General features: G+C 32.8%; 1 protein-coding gene across 6 annotated transcripts in view; it reads left to right on the forward strand.

The window, feature by feature from the left end:
* Nucleotides 1–17,424, forward strand: part of TBC1D12 (TBC1 domain family member 12) — a 94,584-nt gene extending 77,160 nt beyond the window's left edge. For all 6 annotated transcript variants that reach the window (XM_072971647.1, XM_072971650.1, XM_072971648.1 and 3 more), the window contains 7 exons: nt 2,847–2,927; nt 5,576–5,664; nt 6,627–6,698; nt 11,729–11,857; nt 12,122–12,231; nt 14,557–14,815; nt 15,557–17,424. In XM_072971647.1, coding sequence (XP_072827748.1) covers nt 2,847–2,927; nt 5,576–5,664; nt 6,627–6,698; nt 11,729–11,857; nt 12,122–12,231; nt 14,557–14,815; nt 15,557–15,625 — 809 coding nt within the window. In that variant the 3' untranslated portion in view covers nt 15,626–17,424. The remainder of the gene's footprint in view (nt 1–2,846; nt 2,928–5,575; nt 5,665–6,626; nt 6,699–11,728; nt 11,858–12,121; nt 12,232–14,556; nt 14,816–15,556) is intronic.
* Nucleotides 17,425–18,316: the final 892 nt, after the last annotated feature.

The following is an 18,316-nucleotide window of genomic DNA, read 5'->3' on the forward strand; positions in this document are numbered from 1 at the left end:
TAATGAATATGTCATTTTAACTGGACCTTTTTTCAATTAAAAAAATTAGAATTTAAAGGAAGAATCAAGTTTTAATTTAAACTTAGGTATTGTAATAGTTTGAAGTCTTAGGAATCGGTTTTGCATACAGGTGAGATGATGAAGTATTGGTGGCTATTTTAAGTTTTGTTTACAATTTTGTTTTGTTGAGAACTTTGGCTTTACAATGTTAGGTGTCCTACTCACTCAGACATTAAAATACTGGTTAAGTTGATATTAACCTTTTGTGATACTATAATCAAAAAATTCTTTTAAGCTTGAAATTTATAAGGTTTGAAATAACTGGGTGATTTATTTTCAAAGTAATGTTAGGTTTTCTCTGCTAAACAATTATGTATTCAGGAATGGAATGAGTACTCATTCTCTTCTTTAGTGATGAGAAGGAAGCTAAATTTCGATTGAAGTAAATTTACTTTGGATAACCTTGTTTATTACTTTCAGTGGCTCTACTGGTGACTCTATACCTATTGTATTGGTTTTAATCATGAAATTTATAACCATCTGAAAATAATAACTGAGAATAAGTATTCTAAAGTCAGTCAAATGTGGTTCAAATCTTGGTTCCACTATATAATAGGTTTTTGACCTTGGGCAAATTACTTAACATCTGGAAGTCTTAGTTTTCTTCATCTGTAAATAGAGGTAAGATTATTAGCTATCTCAAAGGAGTGTTCTAACAGTTATTTTTGAAAAGAAACATAAAATTATAGTGAAAGTGAAATTTGCTGAGAGTGTATACAAATCATTATTGTCAGAAAATCAGAAAGTGAAACATATACTGATCTCAGAATATTCTCTGTTCAAGCCCAAGATACTTCTTTAAGTCTGCTTCAAGCTCTACATTGGTAGATACAAAATAAAATGTGTGACATATGGAGTCAAGAGTGGAATTGAACTGAGATGCAGATAATCTTACTATAGATGAGCACTGTAAATCTTTCCTGGAGAAGTGTCCTTTGATATTTTGAAATGCATTACCACATTTTTATTATTGGATCAATTTTGTGACTTTCAAAGGTGATCTTGGTTAACCTTTCTTCTTCCAAGACAGATTGTTGTTTGTTTGTTTTGGAGGGGAGGTAATTACGTTTATTTATTTATTTAATGGAGGTACTGGGGATTGAACCCAGGACCTTGTGCGTGCTAGGCATGCACTCTACCACTGAGCTACACCCTCTCCCCGAAGACAGTTTTGAAATTTGAATAGAATAATGAATCTGGACATAGCTTGGAATCAGTTTGAAATCAAAAAGCACAAACTTCAATTTGGTACTTGGTAACTACAAAAAAATTGTATATCTAAATTTTAAGATTATATCTACCTCATATATCAAATCATTGACGGAGCTGGGCACAGATAATGGAAAAAAATTTTTTTAATTTCATCTTTCCAAACCATTCCTAGAAATGGAAAGTGAACAGAAGGGAGAAGGGATCAGAATAGAGTCTTTGAAATATATCTAGTCAACTATTTTATAATGATCTGGTTCTTGGCAATATAAGAGTACTCATTATGGTACAGTCATACATTGGGATACTGTGCGGTTGTTAAAAAAAAAACCTAAAGCAGATTTATTTTACTGATATGGAATAACTTCCAATATGATAAATCAAGACACAGATCAGTGCATTTAATATGTTGCCACTTTTTTTTTTAAAGGAAACTATATAAATGCTTGTGGATGCTTGTGTTTATTTTTAGAGCTTTAGTAAGAATAGGTGCATTGGAGGGAAGGAAATTTATTTTTCACTCTATACTGTTTTGTACTGTTTGAATTTTAAAAAAAATCATGTTCATGTATTATCTTTAAAAACAAATACATTTTTTAAAAAGATTCATTGAAGCAAAAAATGTTCTTGATATTTGGGACAATATATAAATGTTGGTGTGTGGGCAAGAAATATTTTTTCCTGTTTTGTCATTGAAATTTACTATTTTTATGTACACCAGAACTAATACAACATTGTAAATCAAGTATACTTCAATTTTAAAAAAGTGAAAAATAAACTATAGTATCTGCACTGTTTAGTTAGAAAGTAGGAACAATTAAAATTTGAGAACTGAGGGAAAATGTTTAGTTTTTTCTGTTCTTGACATTTTAATCAGATTCTGCATTTGGAAGCACAGAGTGGCATTCTCAGAAAGTGATCAGGCACTTGAAGAAAAAAGATAGGGGTAGAGATTTTTGTATGTAGACCCTCTGGCCAAATCTGTGTAAAGTTCGGTAGCTTCAGATAGCAATATTATAATGGAGAAACTAGTTTCAAGAGAGAAGGAAATCAAGAACTAGCATTTATTGAGGGTCTGTAAGGTGTCAGGAGCTTTATGTAAATTATCTTGTTTAATCATCTGTAACCCCATGAGGAGGTGTTATTTTTCTCCAGTTTACAGATGAAGAAAGCCACATTTGAAAGTGATCAAGTAACTTTCTTGAAGTTCCACAGGTAGTAAGTGGCAGAGCTGGAATTTTAATCTAGGTATGACTGACTCAAAAAAAAAAATCACGTTTCTGCTGTACTACAATGATGCTACTTTAGCAGAAGCATCTCTTCCTGCCTCTTACATACATTCTGTATCGTAGCTATTTGGATGACCACTCTGCAGTGTTCTTCTTTGCCTTTTTGGTTGTGTAATGAAGTTTTGGTAGAATCAGATACTTTAGTTTGCCACATTTTTGATGCCTGCTACATAAGGGAGACCTGACCTTATAATAGGATTTTCCTTTTTCTTTTTAAGAGTAGAAATAAAAATATGTAAATAAATTTCTTTCCTACTATTTATGAATTTTTGTTCTTTTTTCCCCCAGAGCTTTATGAAATCTTCCTCTCAAGAGCAAAAGAACGTTGGAAAAGCTTCAGTGAAACAAGTTCAGAGAATGATATAGAAGGTGTGATTTTTTTTCTTTTCAATAAAAATTTCTCGAAAATCCAGTTGCTGAGGTAATAGTGTGATTCCATGTGTCAGGAACTGTAGTAATTCTTAAGTAGGTGGTATTATCCTGAATGATGTAAGAGGAAATTGAGGCTCAGAACAGTTAAATTGTAAACAGTGAAGGTGTAATGTAAACCCAGATTGTTGGACCCCAGAGACCAGGATTTAATCACAACGATAAGACTAATGGGGTGCTGTATTTTTAGGCCAACTCTTACTTCACTTAAAGACAGATGATATTTACACCTCACTTGTGACCTCTTGTCTCCCCACTCACTGACTTTAATTCACTCTCTACTATATTATTTATAATTCTATGTTGTACCTTAACCTTTTTTTCATTTAATTCACACATAGATGTCATCTTTCCCTCTAATCTCATTAGTTTTTTTCCTAGTCATTTTGGGGAAAACAAGAACAGTTTTTTTCCTGTCATCATAGTTTATTAAAGTTAGGTACATTAATTCAGTTATCTCTTGTCCTTGAGTAAAGGAGAGCTGTTTGTCTGCTAGTCACTTTTCTTTCTACTTCATAAAAAGCAAATTTTTCCCTTGCCTGTAAGTAAAACTCTAGAAGTGAACGAATGTGGTTTAGGATAGAGAAATGGTACACATCTTAAGTGGTTTTCTATGAGTATCTAAACAACTCTGTTAAATTCCTTGAATACTCTTTTTTTCTACTTTAGAAAAGTGAACAGTAGGGTGGGGAAAATTGACTAAAAAAGGTTAGGGAGAAGACTTGATTTCTTGACTCATCCCATGACCTATTAGCTATGTAGCTATGTCTGCTATTTATGGGAAACTAAAAGTACAAGGAAGAAGATATAAGAAGTTTTAATTGGCAGGGTCTCAGCCTGAGTTTTAAACTCATTTTTAAAAAGTATTAAAAGTATAAGAATTAAAATTATAAGCATTTACTTCTGAGGCATTTTGCCATGATTAAATGGTAAAAGTTACACTTTAGTAGGAATTAAATATAAATGAAGAATTTTTTCAGTCAGAAGCACTGTTCTATTGAAATTGTTGATTTCTTATTCCTGAGTGTTTATAATTTGCAGTTGTCATTTAACTTTTTTGGTCATTATCTTTTCAAATATTCTGCCTTATCTCTCATCTCCTTCTGGGACTTTGATTGTATGTATATTAGACCATTTAGCAGTGTCACATAAGTCTCATACTATTTTTTAAAAATTATTTTTCTTTCTATGCTTCAGTTTAGATGATTTTTATAATCAAGTACATGAATCCTCTCTTCTCATATCTATTAGATATGTCTGTTAAATATGTCCAATGAGTCTTTAAGTTCAGATATTGTATTTTGTAATTCTAGAATGTCTACCTGCTTCTTTCGTAGAGTCTATTTTCTGTGGAAATTCTTCATCTTTCTATCCCATACATTTCCCCCTTCATTTTCTCTGTTTCCTTTAACATTTATAACAGTTAATATTCTTGTTTGTTAATTCAGAAATGCAAGTCTGCTTCTATTGGCTGGTTTTCCCCTTGATTATTAAGTCATATTTTCCTGATTCTTTACATATCTTAAAATTTTAAATTGTATGTCAGTCATTACATATGAAAGGAATGTATAAACTGAAGCTAATGTTTCCGCTGCAGAGGGCACATGCTCTTTTCTGTTAGGCAGTGGACTTATTACCTCAGTTCAGTCAGTAACCTGAACTAAGCTGGGGCAAGATTGCAGCTTTAGATAGATTTCATTCGTTTTTTTTTAATTTTTATTTTTAAATTTTGTTTTGGGGGAAGTAATTAGGTATTTATTTAATGGAGGTACTGGGGGTTGAACCCAGGACTTTGTGCATGCTAGGCACACACTCTACCCCTGAGCTATATACCCTTCCCCAGATTTAGTTCATCTTGATTTTCAAATTTGTTGATGGGAAGAACTTTATTTTGATTACAGCCCCCTCCCCCCAAGACATTCTCCCAAGGACCATGTGATTTAGGATGATTTCATTCTGCCTCCCCTGCCCAGCCTCCTGCACTACAGTAGCACTCAGTTTTCAAAAGTCCCACAGGGGAAAACTAAATACACATTCAGTCTCTTCCAGGTCTTATCTCTCACATCAGACTTAATGTGGCCATAAAAAGCTCTCTGGTTTCTCCTTCCCCACCAGAATACCTATGTCATTGGCAAGCTTAGTCCTGAGCCCCTGCCCAGACTTGGCAGGTGCCCCTAGAAAGAAAAATGGCCACTGGTGTCCCCTCACTTGGGAAAGGAAAGAATATTCTTTCTGGGATTTAAAACCTCTTTGTCCACAGCTCTCTTGTCTTTTTTAAAATATATAATATTTGAAATGTATTTGTTTTGTCCTAGTTGTTATTGTGGGAGCAATAGTCTTTGCCCACCTTCTATTAAATCTGAAAGCAGATTCAGTGTGTAACTTTCTGATAAATTTTTAGTTACTTTCTTCATATTAAGGGCTCTAAGTTTTACCAAAAGCTATGTGTCACTTCTTGAAATTTCTTGATTATTCAACTTTCATCTTTCCTTAAGTAACATATCTGCTATGTGATCATTCTGTGTTTACAAGATTGGATTTGGTATAGTCAAGTAATCATTCACATTTTTTCTGCCTGGCAAATGCAGGTGTATCTGTTGCTGATCGAGAAGCCAGTTTGGAATTAATTAAGCTGGACATATCTCGTACATTTCCATCTCTCTACATCTTTCAGAAGGTGAGAGTTTCTAACCAGCTTGTAACTACTATTTTTTTAAATCCAAGAGAACAGGCAAAACTATAAAAATGAGGGACATTTAAATAAAGTAAAACTAGTAGGAAAATTTTAAGGCATTTCTATTATTTTTGTTTATTTTTGTTTTTATTTAATGGAGGTACTAGGGATTGAACCTAGGACCTTGTGCATGCTAAGCACACACTCTACCACTGAGCTGTACCCTCCCCTCCCTCTATTATTTGATTCCACTGATTGAATGCATTGCAGTTAGCATAGCACATAAAGATGCTTGATGAATTTTCACTGAGGTGAGTTTCTTTGTTTTATTTTTATTCTGTAACATATTTGAATTTTAACATTTTTGCCTAGTAAATTGTTAAAATATGAAGGAGTTTGTTCCAAAACTTAAACGTTTTCACAATACTATTGAAATGGGAAGAAGTGGTTAATTTCTTGTGCAGTGGCTGTTATAAAGTAGCTTATACTTTATGAGGAGAGAAATAATTACATTTTATATGTATATATGACTCAAGCCTTTGTTCATGGAATTCTTCTATTTTAGGTTGATAAAATGAGATTAAAATTTTTATCATTAAGATTAAATTATTGATAAACTTAATTTAGTGTAGCTTGATGGTTTTCTTTTGCTGAAATTGTATCAAATAAAACAATCTTTTATACTCTTATTATACCAAATATAGACATCTTTAAAATTGTACACAAACTGTATAGCTTGTGTCCATTAAATGAGTTTATTTGGTTTTTGTTATTCACAATGAAATATTTTTTATCCATTCCTTAGAAAACTTTTTGGCAGAGTGCATTTAGAGTATTTTTGACAATGATTAAATATACTAAAACTAGTCATTTAGGAAGTATAAAGTTTATTAACATGTATTTTGAGAATTAACTTGCAGACAATTATTTGTATAGTTTGACATTTCATTTTTCTCTTCTCTAAGGGTGGCCCATATCATGATGTCTTACATAGTATATTAGGGGCATATACATGTTACAGACCTGATGTTGGTTATGTAAGTATTTGTTTCAATCTGTTTTTGAATATAAACATTTAACTATCATATCTCATAGTATCTTATATTGTATTAGCTCCCAGTTGTCTGTATCTCATGTTTTTTTTCTTGGTCCTGTCAACTTACCTGGAGAGGAATCTTCCCATCTCCTACCAGGGACTTATGAGACTGCCAGCTTTCTGGGAGAGCAGCTGGGGATTTCACCATTCAATTTGTAAATGTTTATTTATTGTCCCTGCTGTGGTGCCTTATCCTCTTCTCCCTAATGCTCCTTTTCCTGACTGTTCCTTTAGCAGTAAACCTCTTACATTCTGCTAGGTTGAGGGAAAGATAGGCACCTGTCCATACAGGATAGGGGAGAGGATTTGCTCTTTCTGTGGATTTTCAGCCAATCCTAGTTTTAGCCCTACCTTTCAATTTTAAAAGTAGCTGGTAACTTCAGTTCCTGAGCCTTTCCAAATTTTATGGCTGAATTGGCTTACTGCTTATTGACTTCCTTCTCTACATATATTTTACTATCAACATTCTACATTTAGTGAAGTTAAAATTTCTAAAATGCTGTTGACATCTTTTATCTACTTTTTATATTATTTTCCATTCTTTTTGTCCTCCTAGGACAATTTTGAAAAACATTTTCTGTTATTTTAGTTGGATTTCGAAGGGAACAAAGAAGAAACAATGCGTTCAATTTGCCATGCTTAACTAGAAATTGCAAAACCTTCATCTTCTCGCCTTTGTCTTAAAATAGAAGAATTTTAGAGCACTCACAGTAGGTAGCTGCCTGGTACAGATTATTTTGTTGCATGTTCATTTGTGTATTCATCCATTCACTCAACAGATATTTATTGTGTGTTTATTGATATTTCCCAGGCAGGCCTTGTTCTAGGCATTTTGTTCACTCCAGTGGACAAAAAGAAAGATTCCTCTCTCTGATGCTTTTAGTTTAGAAGGAGGAGACAGACAATAAACAACAAATAAATAAGTAAATCATATGTTATATTAAAAGGTGATAAGTGCTATGGAAAAAGTGTGCCATAGTAAAGGGGACGAAGTGACAAGTTTGGAGATGGAGCAGGTTGTAGTATTAAAAGAAGGTGATCAAGTAGTCCTTATGGAGAAAATCAAATTTGAACAGAGAATCTATACTCTCTTGCTCATGTGTTCTGTAATAGAATCATAAAAACATTACATAATCCCATCACATTTTTAAGGTAACATTTATTTAAATTTTTTTCATTATAAGTGTAATTGTCAAGGATTTAATTTTCAGCACTTGTTAAATATATTTTAAAATAAAATGTATGTCTGTTTTAAAAAGTGTAGCCAATGGACTTTAAACACTACAATGAGTTTATATATGTCATCATCCATTTAAAGAAAAATGTATAAACAATCCCTTTGTTAGTATTCTACAGGATATACAGATTAATTAACTCGTTGGATTGATGTAAAATGACCATGTTATAACCTAATTGGTAAAGCCATGCATGCCTCATTGGCAAACCAGTCAGCCAAATCAGACATATAAGAAGAGATAAAAATAATATCAACTATATTAGAATACATATTTCATGCTGTGATTTGACAAAAAGGTTTTTAACAACATTAATAAAAAATACATTTGAATCTCTAAATCAGTCACACCAAAACTTTTATCTGTGGAATTTCTTCAGTATATTTTGTAAAAATTTGGTAGTGGTTTACATTCTAGTTATATTTAAAATAACAAAGGGCACCAATTTGCATTGCTATTTTTAATTCATTTTCCTGCAACTCTCCATCAAATGTTACATATTGTTAGATAAAAGGTATGGAATGAAGAATTGTAATTGAATTTTGTAATGAAATGAAAATTGTAACTACTCATCTCTATTCTATCACATGATGGAATTCAATCATATTTCTATTTATATATGATAGGAAGCCAGAGGCTTTTCTAAAACAGTATTTAGAATTATCCTGTTTTGTATTTCATGCCTCAGAGCAATTCACCATAGTAAGTTTTGTAATGGGTGAGGACTGTGACTATCTATCATTTGCTTCTATGAATTTAATGACATTCTTAGGCAGACCATTTTAAGAAAAGAAAAATATGTAAATTAAACAAATGAATTCCCTTAAAATAATTCATGACTATACAGTGTGCTCTTTGGAAAGTCTTTTTCTACAGGGTATGGTTGTCCCAATTTAAGCCCACTCTATTTTGGTTGTTGAATTGTGTTAGTTTCCTACTAGGAGGAAATCGTTCTAGATTACTTGTGAATAGAGTAAAACTCTTTGAGTCTTGAGTGTCAGCTGTCTGTAGGTCCTTTGATATAAGCTTTCTCCTTTGAAGCAAGGAGATAGGTTGCTATTATTTTGCCAGATTGTATCTGCTGGCACATATAGCGAACTGGGCCTGCACTATGGTGGGACTCCAAGGTGAGTGTATCGTAAAAGTGAAAGTGAGAAGACCAATTAAATTTCCCATCATTACAGGAGTCAGAAACTGTAGACGAGAAGTCAGATATTACCATAAGAAATCTGTAAGCTTTGTAACTTTCCCACATTTATTTTTTTCATTATAACTCTGTTTCTCAATAGTGATTATATCAGTAAAACCCCTAAAATAAGAAAGATCTGTGTGCATGTCTGCAAAGATAACAAAGAATGGGGAATCTGAGTAGATGCCCTCCTCCCATATCCTAGGCAGGCATAGGGGAAGAGAGGAGAGAAAGACTTCATGTGGCAGAAAGTAGGTGGGTTACACAGGTGCTTTAACTGGTGAAGTTTTATTTCTGAAGGTGAGTGGCCCATATATAGGTTTTGTTTTTTTTTAATTACTGTTTGTTTCCCAAATTTTTATTTTGAACAACTTCAAACTAACAAAAAAGTTGTAGGAGTTCTGTTACCCTCTTTCCAGATCAAGTCAGAATCATGTGTGGCACTTAGCTGTTGTATCTATTTAGTCTCCTTTAAATGCCTATTTCAGTGCATCATACCATGAGTTCATAAATAATACAGAATATTCAGAAAAATTGGACTCTAAAGATGTTGTAGATATAACTTGTTTCCTTTTCATATATTCAGAAGAGTGATATATGGTAAATCTGAGCTTTAAATAGCTCAGTGAACATAAAATATAAATTCTAAGAAAGCGTTGTCATTGTTTAATTGGCAGCATTTTGTCCTTTTTGTGATATGTAAAATAATGTTTCTTATAATAAACATATTGATTCAATTAAATATATTTTTAATCCCTTCTTTTGTTCTGCTACCCTTCTGTTACAGATGGTTAACAGTTTGCCTTTCATATCCATTCAGCAAATATTTTGGTACTAAGAATACAACTGTGAATGAACAGACACAATCTTGTCTCTGTATGAGTTTCCTATTCTTGCTGTAACAAATTACTACAAACTTAATGGCTTTAAACAATTCAAATTCACTATCTGACAACTCTGGAGGTTAGAAGTCCGAAACAGATTTCATTGGACTGATTGGCAGCCTATGTTCTTTCTGGAGGCTCTAGGGGAGAAGCCATTTCCTTGCTTTTTCCAGCTGCTACAGGCTGCCTGCATTCCTTGGCTCTTGATGCCCCACCTCCAAAATTCAAAGTCAATTGTGTAGCATCGTCAAATATCTCTTTAGTCTCCTGCCAACCTCTTATACTTATAAAGACTCTGTAATGATTACCTTGGGCCCAGCCATACAATCCAAAATAATCTTCCCATCGCAAGATCCTTAATTTAATTGTGTCCGTAAAGTCCCTTTTGCCATGTATGGTAGCATTTTCACAGGTTCCAGAGATTAGGACGTGGATATCTTCATGGGCAGATTTATTCTACCTACCACAGGCTCTGTCCTCATGGAATTTATATTCTAGAAAATCAAATAGGTAATTACTACCGAGTCTGCAAAGAGTACTCAGAAGACGCCAGAGAAATAGGAGGAGAATAAAGAAATATTGGATCACAGAAGCTAAGGAAATTCTACTAAGAGAGTAGGAAAGTGTCCATTGGATTTTACAGTGAATATAATTGGTTGTCATGGCAAGAGACATTTCAAGATAGTATATATATAGTAATAGAGTGGGAATCCAGATTGAAGTGCGCTAATGAGTTTAAAGGGAGCTGAGAAAGTAGAAATAGTGATTGTAGGTAACCCTTTCAAAACTTTTTGCTGGGAGGAAGAGGCAGAAGTATCATTGCAAATGTTCTTAGTGGCCACTGTATAAGTCTGTTATACAAATCTCTACCAGAAGTGCTTGATAAACTTTTTTTTTTAATGAAAGAATCAATATTTTTGCAGTAGCAGTTCTAATTTATTTATCTGCTCAGAAATGTGCAAGAGCTACTTATAACTCACAAGCAGACATCTATATAGCTGAGCCTTTTACTGAAGACCTTCCACAATTTGTAAATACATCCTACTTTTTCTAATTTCCCCCATTATTCTCATAAATCTTGTGCTCCAGCTGAGCTGGTCCTGTATGTCTCTGCTCACCACCTTAGAATGGTTTTTCCTGATTTCTTTCTCCTGCTTTTCCCAGGAATCAGCCTTACTAGCCTAACCCCCACAACCTCTTGTTTCTTGGAATTTCAGCAGCACCTCTCTTAAATCTTTTATTCTTAGTTCTTCTCGTTCTTCCTCAGCAGATATGTTATAACAATGAGGACAATCACCTCATTTTCATTAAATTTTGTGAGTTTATACTTTGAAAGAGAAAGACAGAGAAAATGAAAACTAGAGTAGGATACTGAGATAGGCTTTTTGTATGTAGCAAGTAAAAGGTGATACTTTTTTCTTTTTTCCAAAATTTTCTGTAATGCTTTTTAAACTATAAGAACAAGAAATGTAAAATTAGGGAGAATTTCATAATTTTTAGTGGTTCTCTATATTTACCTTTGTTAGGAGATAAAAAGAAATAAGAAATCTTGTTTAATTCTACTTTGTAATATCACTTTGTCATTTTTGAGGAATATGATAAAATAAACTGTATAGAATTATTATTGTAAGCACATTTTGATTAATTTCTTTTCCTTTTGAAGGTTCAAGGGATGTCCTTCATAGCAGCAGTTCTCATTCTCAATTTGGAAGAGGCAGATGCCTTCATTGCATTTGCAAATCTTCTGAATAAGCCATGCCAATTAGCCTTTTTTCGTGTGGATCACAGTATGGTATGGACATTTGGAAAGAATCATGTTTTTCTTTGACTGTCAATTTCTGTAGTCTAAATGCCCTTTAGAGTGAAAAACAGTAATTAGAAGACTAAGATAATCTGATGTAAAATGAAGTTTTCATGGAATTATAGTTTTATGAATGCTTGATGAAAAGAGTCAGAGGTGCTAAGCAAGGTTTTCTATTAATTTATGATTAAGGATTTAATTTCTCTATTTCTAGAGTATACTCTTAAATAATTTTATTGAAATTTCTATCTGTAGATGTTGAAATACTTTGCAACGTTTGAAGTATTTTTTGAAGAAAATCTCTCCAAACTATTTCTTCATTTCAAATCTTACAGTCTTACACCAGACATATACTTGATAGACTGGTAAGTCATAACATACATATGTAAAATATAATTAAAAGGAAACAAAGTGTAACTTTTTCATGTTTTAGGAGCTGGAATAAATCTTATGCACAGGATAGTACATATAAAAAACTCTTACATATAGAGAAACTCTCATTTTTGTGGGGAGGCATTTGATTAAGAGCATAGACTCTGGGTTGAAATCAGAATCCCTCAGTTTGTATTTCAGTTTCCTGACTATAAAATGGGAATAATAATATCTGTATCTTGAGGTGTAGTGAGAGTGTTTTACGTGTATTATTTCATTCAATGCCCAGTACATACTGAACTCTCAAAAAGAGTTAGTTGCTATTCCTTTAGTATTCTTAATACACAAGGGCTTATGAAAGTTATGATAGTATTTCTTTACCAAGGGCTTTGTGTTTGTCAAGACCTTATCCAGCTTTCTGACAGAGTAATGATGCCTTATTTAAGTGCTTATGTCTTTTTTCAACTTTCCAGTTCTAGCTTTTCTGTTGCTAAGACTCTGGTGAGCAGTAGCCAGTTGATTATAGAAAGGGGACTGAATTTTTCCCAAGAGATGGAGCTGTTGCTCTTAAGATAGATTGTTAAGAGTATTATTAAATATTTAAACCTTAAATTGCAATCATTAAAAAGTCAGGGTGGGGAGGGTATAGCTCAGTGGTAAAGTGCATGCCTAGCATGCAGGAGGTCCTGGGTTCAATCCCTGGTCCCTCCATCAAAAATAATAAATAAAGAGATGAACCTAATCCCCCTCTAAAAAAAAATCAGTAGGTTTTATATAAATTACATTAAGTTTTAATATAGATAGATAGATAGGTAGATAGATAGATAGATAGATAGATAGATAGATAGATAGATAGATAGATAGATAGATAGATAGATAGATAATGGCATTGATCAAATATCTTTCCAGTTGTTTGGGGTTTCTTTTATTCAGGCTTTAAAAAAAAGTAAGTTATTTTTCGATGTATTCCCGCCTATTCCCATTAGGAACATTAGAGTTCCTCTGGGTAAGACCTAAGATCATGGGGAGAAGGATTTTATATCATGGGACCCAGAGGACCAAGATCAAATACTAAATCTGTAAAGAAGTGGGCGAAAACCCTCAATTGTTCATTTTAAGGAGTGTGAACATTAGGCAAAACAGGATCACAATTGTTAAAGTTTGCAGAATGGAATTAATACCAAGTGAGTACTGTATAATAGAAACTGCCTAGGCACTACTGGTACCCTGTCTCTTTTTGAACAGTGAGTTAGCATTCTCTGTGCTACCAAGAGTATGTATGCTTTTTGTTATGTAGTCAAATATGGGTTTATAATTTAAGAAGTAGATGTGAATTTATTTCACTGCCTTGTTAAGTTTATAACATACAAATCCCAGAATTGATGCAAGAAAAAAAGAGGAATAAATAAGAGGCAGTACTACAGGGTATATTTTTCTTTTTTTGGCAGGAGAGCCTTTAGTTCCTTTGCTCATGTTTCATCAGCACTACCTCAGATATACACACAGTTTGTTTAAAAAATATGTACCTTCTTTGTCAAGGCAACTTCAAGAGAAGTTCTCTAGCACCTACTCTCCCTACTTTTCCAGCCAGAATGCCACCCTGAAGTACTGCTGGATAAAGACTTATATGATCAGACATTGTCAGAAAGGATGGGAAAAACCATTTTGGTGATTCTATTGGAGGGTATACATGCTCCAAAAGAAGTAGTAAGTAAAGTTCAGTGAAGGGAAAATAAAGCAGTGGATGGATGCTTGTGGAAAGAGAAAAGAGAGAAGTCAGACTTTATGGTTTTGTATTTAAGTTACTAAAAGATAATACTTGGGTTCCTCATACAATAATAAGTAACTTTTATTGAGCGTTTCTTATGTGCCAGGCACTGTTCTAAACACTTTACATTTATTAGCTCCTTTAATTTTCAAAACAACCCTGAAAGGTAGTTTTATTATCTTGTTTACTAATGAGGAAACTGAGGCACAGCAGGGATAATTATGTTACTCAAGGTAACACAACCAATCAATTGCAAATCTAAGATTCAAACTCAGGTATTCTGGTTTCAGCGCCCATACCCTTAACCATGAGGTTATTCTGCCACTCTGGTTCGTACTGGACCATATCTCTACTTTAAGATTATAAATTCACTGGCTTTTGTTATTTATTACTTAATTTCCCATGAATGAGGTTCTTTGAGGGAAGGAGCTATACCTTATTTGCCTTTTTATCTCTAATTAAGCACTGTTCTTTTTACATAGAGATGCTTAATGAGTAAACAAATAAGTGAATGAAAAATCTGAATGACTATTTTTTCCCCTAATTTTAGGATCTTCACACTGTATAGCAAATCACTACCACTTGATCTGGCCTGTCGAGTCTGGGATGTATTTTGCAGAGATGGGGAGGAATTTTTATTTAGGACTGGATTAGGAATCCTCCGATTATATGAAGATATTCTCCTACAGATGGACTTTATTCATATAGCACAGTTTCTAACTAAATTGCCAGAAGATATCACATCAGAAAAGCTATTCAGCTGTATTGCAGCCATTCAGATGCAGAATAGCACCAAAAAATGGACTCAGGTAGAGTGACATTTTCCTACTTGTAATTGATATGTTAAAACAGTTTACTTGTTAAAAAAAAAGTTATGTATTTCTCAAATGTTAGTGTTAAATTAAAAAGAGAACTTTAAAAAATTTCACTTTCAGAAAAAATGGATTGGTTCTCTTTCACCTATTCTATGGTTTTATTTTTATGTAAATCCAGATACATGAGTTTAGTGAAGTGCAGCTACAATAGTCACGTATTTGCCAGGGCAATTATGTAATTACCTAGGTATTTCAAGCAGACAGCAATTGTGTGAAACACCTGATGTGCACTAAGGGTTTGCGACAGAAAGAACATAATGTATGATCCTGACTTTTTAGATGCTTAGTCTTGTTAAGGAAGCAAATGCACTGGCAGTCTAAAGTTAAATTACATAAAAATAGTGTTAAAACTTGCTCCATGAATGATAGACAGTTGGCATTATAAGCTCACAGTTTTATTGCTTATCCAAATGAAAATATAAGAATATTGGTCCAGAAAATATTTTGTTACCTAATATTAATTTTAGAATGTTTGGCAAATGATGAAAACTAGGATCTAACTATATGCCATAAAGTTGGGTTGAAACAAACGAGGATTTGAGAATGGCAGTTTTTTAAGGGGGCAGAGTTAAGTATACTAAAGCTTTTTCATGTTAATAAACTATAGTTATTTAAATCTCTTTAATCGGCATGGTAGTTTTTTTAGGATTAATGTTTATTTTATATAATTTCCAGGTCTTTGCATCTGTAATGAAGGATATTAAAGAAGGAGAAAAGAATAATAGTCCTGCTCTGAAAAGCTAATCTTCAAAATTAACAGACTAGTTGAAATAGAGAAAATTTTTTTTTATAAAAGTTTTTTGTTTCCTATGTAAAAAGCATGGAAGAAAATGTTGAAGAAAGCTGAAAGAAGCAAGACATGGAAAACTGCTGATTTTGAATTCCATGGCTGAAATAAATGAGTAATCTATTGACAGTATTAAAAAAAAAAAACGGTATTTTGTAGGGAGAGCCATTTTACAAAGGAAAAAGGTTAAATGGCTAGTTCATACTCCATAATTTGGAGTGAACAGTTTAATGCAATAAAATTTTTTAACAGCTTTGGAGATAGTTTAAATTTAAAAAATTTTTCTTTTTTAACAATTAGCATAAAGGCACTTTGGTAGTCAGAACAGGAGAGTTAACTACTACTTTAACTTCCAAAATACTATTTGAAATAAATACCTTAGTACAGGTGTTATCTTCAGTTCCGAACCTTTGAAAATGTTATAGACCAAGAATGAGCAACTTTATTGTAAATTAGTTAAGTCACTGAAGTTGTTTATCTTCACTCACAGGTTGGGGGAAATTAGGGTTATCTGGGAACTGGAAATATTGATGGGAGATTGTTTAGCATTTGTTTAGGTGTTTTCCACAGTATCATGTCTAGTTTTTGAAGGGAAGTTGTTTCTTTTCCTTACAGAGTTTCTATCACTCAAAAAATTTTTAGCCTGTTTTTAGTTTAAGAAATTGTTCATCTAGTAATTTAAGAAAGCTAACTGGTAGAAGGAAAGTTCTTTGCACTTTAATGGACTGAAGACTTTTTTGGGGAGTAAGTCCATAAATTTAAATGAGGTTTTTCACTGGTAGGAGTAAAAAGTGATGAATTCTGAGAGTTCTTAAATAGCATGGTACTTGGCAAAACTTCAGCTTTGTTAGTTAAAATTGCTTCACTTTCTGTAGAAACAAAATTTGCTGATTTCAACTTGAAATTTGAAATCTTATTATGTAGCCAAGTCCATGACTTGTAAAACACTGTGTATAATTTTTCTAATCAATGGAAATAAGAGTTAAAGAAAAAGATAAATTTTTTCTAATGAGTCTAACTTTGATGGTATAGTAGATAAAGGAATGATTAATTATTGGTAAATTGACATTGAATTTATTATAATATGTTTAATCCTTGAACCTAAAATAAATCACTTGAATATTATGAGTGATATCTATATAACATGCTATTTGGTAATAATTAGACTTACAGTGTGCTTTTATGTTGCAGTGTGGTTTGAAACAACACTTAAGCACACTATTTCTGTTAGTGGTATATGTCTTCAAACTAACAAGCCTGAGAACCTTGTTAGTGTAGTGACTGCCTCTTTAGAGTATGGGACCAGATGGTACCCATATTTTTTTACCCCATGGGTCATTCTAGCCTAGGGACCACTAGTGGAACCTTCAGAAGTTAACTCCTATCATAGGAGCTTGCTTAGTGGAAACTAGTAATGTAAGAAAATATTGAGGGAGTACCCAGGGTCTTAATAGGTTTTAGAATGACATTTGAACTCTGGTAACTACTTCCTTAGTATTGGTGGCTCTGATAGAGGAATGTAACCCCTGGCAGTAATCTCATTGAGGTTATATTACCTGCCTAAATTTAATCTTACTTTTATGTATTTGTTTCCTGAATTGGACCTCAGTTACTGTATTTCTTTTTCTCATTTTTTAAACTTGTACAGTTTCGTTACCTTTCAAGTATAAATGTGTATATAAAATGTAAATACAATGAATTCACTAAAAACCACTATTAACAATGACTGTGTAAATAAAACTTGCAAGCAGAGTAATTACTTGAAATGAATCTTAATTTCTTTGGGGATATTTAACTACATGTGGAGATAAAAAGGAATGAACTTTTCTTGGGGATGCACAAGGCCTTTAGCCTCTTGAGACTGACAGAACTGGCAGCTAAAATATAGTACTATATCTTCCCTTGAAGCTCCTATACAGGAAACATGGGGCTATTCATTTTTTTTTTTCGTTAAAGTATATTTTCAATTAAAAACTAACATTTTCCTAAAATCCTCAAGATAATGTGAAATTTAATATGGTGTTTCATTTGCTTGTATACTTAATATTTCTCACTTCATTGTCCTTTTAGCCCAGGTCTACATTGTATCATTTAAATGCTACTGGAAAATTCCAGTAATTAGCATAGTTTTCTAAAGTCATAGAACATAGTCATAGTTTTGCTGATTCTTTTCGCACTGATGACCTTCATATAATGTTACCAGCTTGAGTATATTTTTTGACTCTACAGAAGTTAGGTAGCATTTGTGAAAGAGCATTGAGATTTTCAAAGCCTCTGATTTCAGGATAACAGCTTTCATTGTAGCTTAGGAACTAATGCTATTTTTATCTAGAATTGTCAACTTTTTAAAATTTACACTGTTGGAGTGTATGATACTAAAGCATATAATCATGGAATAATTTGTCTTGCTTTAAAATGCCACATGGTTTATTGTGATTTTTCATTTCCTATTTTTGTTTGGATAAGGTAAAATTATTTTGTATTCCACAGGTATATTCAGACAGCAGAGACTGGCTGATAAAAAAGAGGCAAAAAAAAAATATGAGGTAGCAATGGAAAATCAGAATTTAATTTGCCATGATAGTTGACATATATCTTGTCAGAAAACAAAGTTATTACCTCTGGTGAAAAGTTATTTTTCTGTTCAA

This window comes from Vicugna pacos, chromosome 11 (genome assembly GCF_048564905.1).
Source record: "Vicugna pacos chromosome 11, VicPac4, whole genome shotgun sequence".
NCBI classification, from domain to species: domain Eukaryota; kingdom Metazoa; phylum Chordata; class Mammalia; order Artiodactyla; family Camelidae; genus Vicugna; species Vicugna pacos.